Raw genomic sequence first — 6000 nt, forward strand, 5'->3', positions numbered from 1 at the left:
TGCAAATGTGAACCTGGTGCATGTTGCATTACCAAATGCATGTTAAATTCACAGCAGAAAAAGAGGCAGTTCGCAGCATTTACTGTGAACCAAGCTAATATCCTGGATCATGAGTTGCTTGCATGCAAAAGAACACAGTGCTTGCACTGAGGCCTATCAATATCCAAGTTCATCCATTGCTCTTTTGTGGTTCTTTTTCTGCTTTTATAAATGTTATGAAAAATTGCTTTTCATTTCAGAGTCTTTTAAGTTCTTTCTTTTTTTCCCTGTTTGTTCTTCTAGATGAAAACAGTGAGTGTAGCTCTAGTTTTATGTCTCAATGTTGGCGTGGACCCTCCTGATGTAGTGAAGACTTCACCCTGCGCCAGACTAGAGTGCTGGATAGGTGAGTAGTTCCATCCATCCACCAGTGCATCCAGAAATTTTGTAACTTCCTTCATTTACATATTAAGAGATGATCTGAAATTGAATTGTATCAGACATTCTTTATTCAATAAATATGTTGCAGTTATGTGCTATGGTAAAGTGGAATAAAGATTGTTTCATGTACATGATACTGTGTACTAAGGAAGAATACTCTACATATATCTGAAAAAATCTGAAGCAAGCAATGTGTTGGAAGTATGCTGATGCATAAATGTTTACATAGTAGTCAGCATTGATTTCTATTTAAGTCAATTTTGATTTAATAAACATTGGCTTTCCTTTATGATTTCAGCTATAAACCAATTAAATGAACCCTTGCCTTAGAGGAAACCTGATCAACATCTCTGTTTTGTATTTCAGTAGTTGTGATGCATATGCAGTGCAGGAATATGTTTAAAAATCCGTACAGATTTGATTCTGTGTGCGTGTTTCTGCCAGGTTTTATTCTAAGATGCCTATTGTACTTTTGGAAGATTCTGAAAGGTTTAGATAAAATTTGTCATTTGGCATTCTCTGTAAAATAATTTTCGTATTAGTGTATTTTTAGTATATTTTGTATTACTCTATAATAATATATAACAATACAATAATTGTGTAATAATTGGTATTTTCTCGACCTTTCTCTATCTTCTAGACCCTCTGTCCATGAGTCCACAGAAAGCCCTTGAGACGATAGGGGCCAATCTACAGAAACAGTATGAAAACTGGCAGCCCAGGGTAAGAGCTGCTGTTACCTCATGTAACAAAAACACATTCTCACTAGAGGTGAAATGAAATCTGTTATCTGATATGCATGTTTGCACCATGGTGCATCAGATTTGTAGAAAAATATAAAGCATCAAATATTTAGGACATGTGGTAGTGTCCTTGAGTTTGTTGAGCAACTAAAGTAATGTTAATTATTTAGCTAATAAATTAACGTTCTTATAATTTTGGGGTAAAACTGTCATTAATAGTAGTAAGTGGAAAAGCTGGCACACAGGCAATATGACCCTAACCTAACCTGACCCTTCGTAGGGACCCAATCATAATGCTGAATCTGCCATTTTTTCCGCCAAACAAACCAGACAGGAGAGTAGATTAATAAGGGGATGTCTTTCTGGGGTTGAAATAAAATACCTTATGATTTCATACAAGAAGTAACCTGCTCTGTCTTGTCTGTCGTCGCGTTGTCAGTGTCCTCTTTGCTCCATGATGTATTTTTCACTGCGTGAGAACATGATGTGTGGCGTGAGAGCGGCATGGCTTGTCGGATGTAGAAACAGTAACTAAGGCGGCCTGGTGTTTGCGAAGGGTCAGTTACACATCCCCCTTATCTCATTGTTAACCAGTATCACTTTATATCGTGACACAAAAGAATAAATGATGAGAAATATTTGTAATCAGTTTTGGTTTCCATGAAAAGGTTTCCATGTTTTGCACCGAGGCAGCAAATGCATTTACACAGGAATTTAACCTGCACAAGAATTATCAAACAGGAATCCCGCGATCTGAACAACTCACGATAAATAAATACTGTCCAGCACAAAGCAGAGTGTAACAGTCTCACGAGCGCACGGCAGCAGAGTAGTTTCATTCTGAGTGAAAACAGGGCGGAAAAGCTGGGAGGTTTTAAAAGAGTGCTGAGGGAATTATACACATGAATATGTCAGTGAATTAATTATATGAATGTACCTCTGAAGGATCTGACTGTCTTCAGAAACGATTCGATGGCATTTTGTTTTCATCTTAGCTCCATGTAATACCTGAAGGAAGTGTTCTTAAACACAATACTGCTTTGTTCGCAGTATTGTGTTCACGGTAATCAGCTGTAATTCAGCTTTTCCATATAAAGCGCCACCTGCTGTCAGAGAGTGGATTTACAGACACTTATTTAAATTCAGCCTGTGTGCGGTTTCTGTCTGGCCAAAAAACGGACCAAATTTGCATGCCCTGCTGTAAATTTTAACCGGTTGATGAAAAACAAGCTTATGTGGATTCTACACATTTAAACAATTCAGATAAGCTATATAGAATTATTTATGGAGCAGATAAGTGGATAGAGAGTTGGACTTGTAACCTGAAGGTCGTGGGTTCGAGTCTCAGGTCCGGCAGGGATTGTAGGTGGGGGAGTGAATGTGCAGCGCTCTCTCCACCCTCAATACCACGACTGAGGTGAGACCCTTGACTGACACCGAACCCCCAACTGCTCCCTGGGTGCCGCAGCATTGGCTGCCCACTGCTCTGGGTGTATGTTCACTACTGTGTGTACACTTGGATGGGTTAAATGCAGAGCACAAATTCAGAGTATGGGTCACCATTAGGGATGCACCGATACCACTTTTTCCAGTACTCGCCCGATACCGATACTTTAATTTTTTGTTCTTGCCGATACCGATACCGATATTGTTATTGTATTTTTACATTTTTTAAATATTGGGTAAAGAAAACAAATGAGTATGTAAAATGTTAGTTGATTAACTTCATTTATCAAATAGATACTGTCAAACCAAAATTTATTCAGACACCTTCAACATTTCTCACATTTTATTCGCTATAGTTTAGAAAATGCTAATAAAATATTACAAGAACTCCAAGTTAAACTGTGTCAGAACAAATTTAGCTTGATATACCTTTCTATCAATCAATCAAAATTATTCAGACAGCTGTTGGTATGACAATATTTACACAACTATCAATACTTTGTCGGGCCACCCTTAGCCTTAATGGTAGCCTGTAGTCTCCTGGGCATGCTGTCAACCAGGTTCATGAAAGCCTGAATTTCAATTTTTTCCATTACTTGGTCTGAATAATTTTTGGTCTCACTTTTGTATCAATTTTACTGGTAGTCTACTGTATGAAGAATTTTTGGGTATAATTTGTCACCGTTTACTTTATTTTGCTATCCTCAGTTACTTAAATTAACTATAGTGTCCTGCACCCACTAGTAAAAAAAAATAAAAAATTATATCTGGTCTCTGAATAATTTTTGGTTTGACTGTATATCCTTCGGTTATTTTTCACACTTAATTATGCCCATTAAAATGTAATTTACAATTTTTTGTTACTTTCACTGTTAATTTTTTTTTTATTTATTTGCTCTATGGTACATCATCTTAAATAGCATTAGAGCTGCTCCATTGCAGCGGCTCAGTAACCACGCTTTTTGCTGTAATTATGCAGGGAACCACTCGTTATAAATCAATCATTTTCAGATATAGAATTTTAAAATTATTTTTCATCTGAAACATTTAGATTTCAAAGCCATATAATTGCAGAAACACGCATGAAGCAAGGAAAACACGCACAGCGCGCGCACTTATGTGTACCGGAGCAGATGAAAGGGACAATTAAAGAACAGCCTAGCGCATTTCACACAGGCTGATAGTTTCACTTGTGTTTCACTCGTGTTCAATGCTTAAGGTTAAAATTAAATGATGTTTAAAGTGAATGAATGCCCCTATATGTTGTCATATATTTACGATTTAGTTTTAATTCAAATGATGCGTGCTGAGCGAACATCAGTAAAGATCACACCACAGAAGTGCGCGTGCGCTCTCTCTATCTCTCTCGCCCTACTGTTAAGTAACTTGTGCATTGTTTTACTTACTCGTTTTTGACATTTCCGACCGAAGTACAAACTTTCCAGTGATACCAGTATCGGTATCGGTGCATCCCTAGTCACCATACTTGGCCACACACCACTTCCCCCCTCCCCTTCCCCTTATTAATCAATTATCATGTTGACTTAACTCTTTACTTTAAAGGCTGAAATGTGAGGTTTACCTTTATATGAAACTTTTTCAAAGCTTTATTTGAACATTTACATTATTTATTTGAACATGCTATTAAACTGGTGTCAGTCAAGTTGTCATATAAAATCCAGACCTCATTGGTAATGTTATTGTTTTAGTGATTATGCAAACAAAAAGCCATTTTATTTGCTGTTTGTTGATTTTTAAGTATAAAACTTGTATCGGTACTTTTTGAGCATCTCCAGCACATTTTAACAATACCGTGATAATACTGATAACCGTGATAATTTTGGTCACTATAATCGTGATGAGAAATTTTCATACCGTTACATCCCTAATCAGGTTACAGAAATACAGGTTAACAGCAAGAGAAAAAATAAATAATTAAGTCATATGTGAAACTCATTCGCGGACTCATCACCAAGTGGCAAAAAGAGGTGGTTGATATTGATATTGGTGGTTGATATTGGTATTGAGCAGTGGTAACACCACTGGAACTGTGACATTTTTACTTATAAAGATATCAAATAATGAAAAAACCCCCAGTAATATTACAATAATAGGCTCTAAATGTTACAAAGCATTATAACATTTAATCTCGTTGTTCTACATATAAATGTTTAATGTTCCAGCTACATGACACTATTACGTGAAATATTACAGTGACAGCAGTACTTGAATTGTGCTTACTTTTTTATAGTGTTTTAGATTTTAGATTAGCTCTTTGAATATTTAGATGAAATTTAAAGAGGTGTGCATTATGCCACAACAATTAAAACAATAAAAAACATTGATTATTGTTAATAGAAAGATTGTTGAGTGATATAGGCCTAGTTCTAAAACATTGTCACATTAATGTCACAAATGAAAGTTTTCAAACTTACATTTAATAATTTGCTGATACATTTCCGCAGGTCACATTCTTTATCTGTCCTTTTTTTGACATGTATTGAACACACTGAAATTGATTTAGTACTTCACACAAAAGCCTTTGTTGGTAATGACAGTTTCAAGAAGCCTCCTGTATGGAGAAACTAGTCGTATGCATTGTTCAAGTGTGATTTTGTCCCATTCTTCCACACAAACAGTCTTCAAATCTTGAAGGTTCAATGGGCCTCTTCTATGAAGTCTGATCTTTAGTTCTTTCCATAAATTTTCTATTGGATTCAATTCAGGTGATTGGCTGGCCATTCTTGCAGCTTTACTTTCTTTCTCTGAAACCAATTGAGAGTTTCCTTGGCTGTGTGTTTGGGATCATTTTCTCGCTGAAATGTCTACCCTCATTTCATCTTCATTATCCTGGTAGATGGCATTTGATCAAGAATGTCTCTGTACATTTTTTTTCATTCATCCTTCCTTCAACTATATGAATTTTCCAAGTGCCACGCCATGTTGTTTTGGGGTGATGTGCAGTGCCATTTGAACTCCAAACATGGTGTTTATTATGGTATCTAAAGAGTAAAATGTTTTGTCTCATCTGACCAGACTATACTCTGCCAGTATTTCATAGGCTTGACTAAATGTTGTGCAGCAAACTTTAACCAAGCTTCAATATGCTTTTTCTTTAGCAATAGTGCCTTGCATGGTGATCGTGCATATAAGTCACGGCGGTTGAGTGCACTGCTTATTGTTTTCTTTGAAACCGTTATACATGCTAATTCCAGGTCTTTCTGAAGCTCTCCACAAGTGATCCTTGGCTCTTGGACAACTCTTCTGATAATTCTTTTTACACCTTTGTCAGAAATCTTGCAAGAAGCACCTCGTGGCCGGTTTATGGTAAAATTATGTTCTTTCCACTTCCAGATTATAGCCCCAACAGTGCTCATTGGAACATTCAGAA

At 36.5% G+C, this 6000-nt stretch overlaps 1 protein-coding gene across 2 annotated transcripts in view; it reads left to right on the plus strand.

The window, feature by feature from the left end:
* Positions 1-6000, plus strand: part of LOC306878679 (regulatory-associated protein of mTOR-like) — a 273686-nt gene that overhangs the window by 67188 nt on the left and 200498 nt on the right. For both annotated transcript variants that reach the window (XM_079431159.1, XM_079431160.1), the window contains exons 3-4: positions 283-385; positions 1061-1143. In XM_079431159.1, coding sequence (XP_079287285.1) covers positions 283-385; positions 1061-1143 — 186 coding nt within the window. The remainder of the gene's footprint in view (positions 1-282; positions 386-1060; positions 1144-6000) is intronic.

This window comes from Barbus barbus (assembly GCF_936440315.1).
Source record: "Barbus barbus genome assembly, chromosome: 13".
NCBI classification, from domain to species: Eukaryota; Metazoa; Chordata; class Actinopteri; order Cypriniformes; family Cyprinidae; genus Barbus; species Barbus barbus.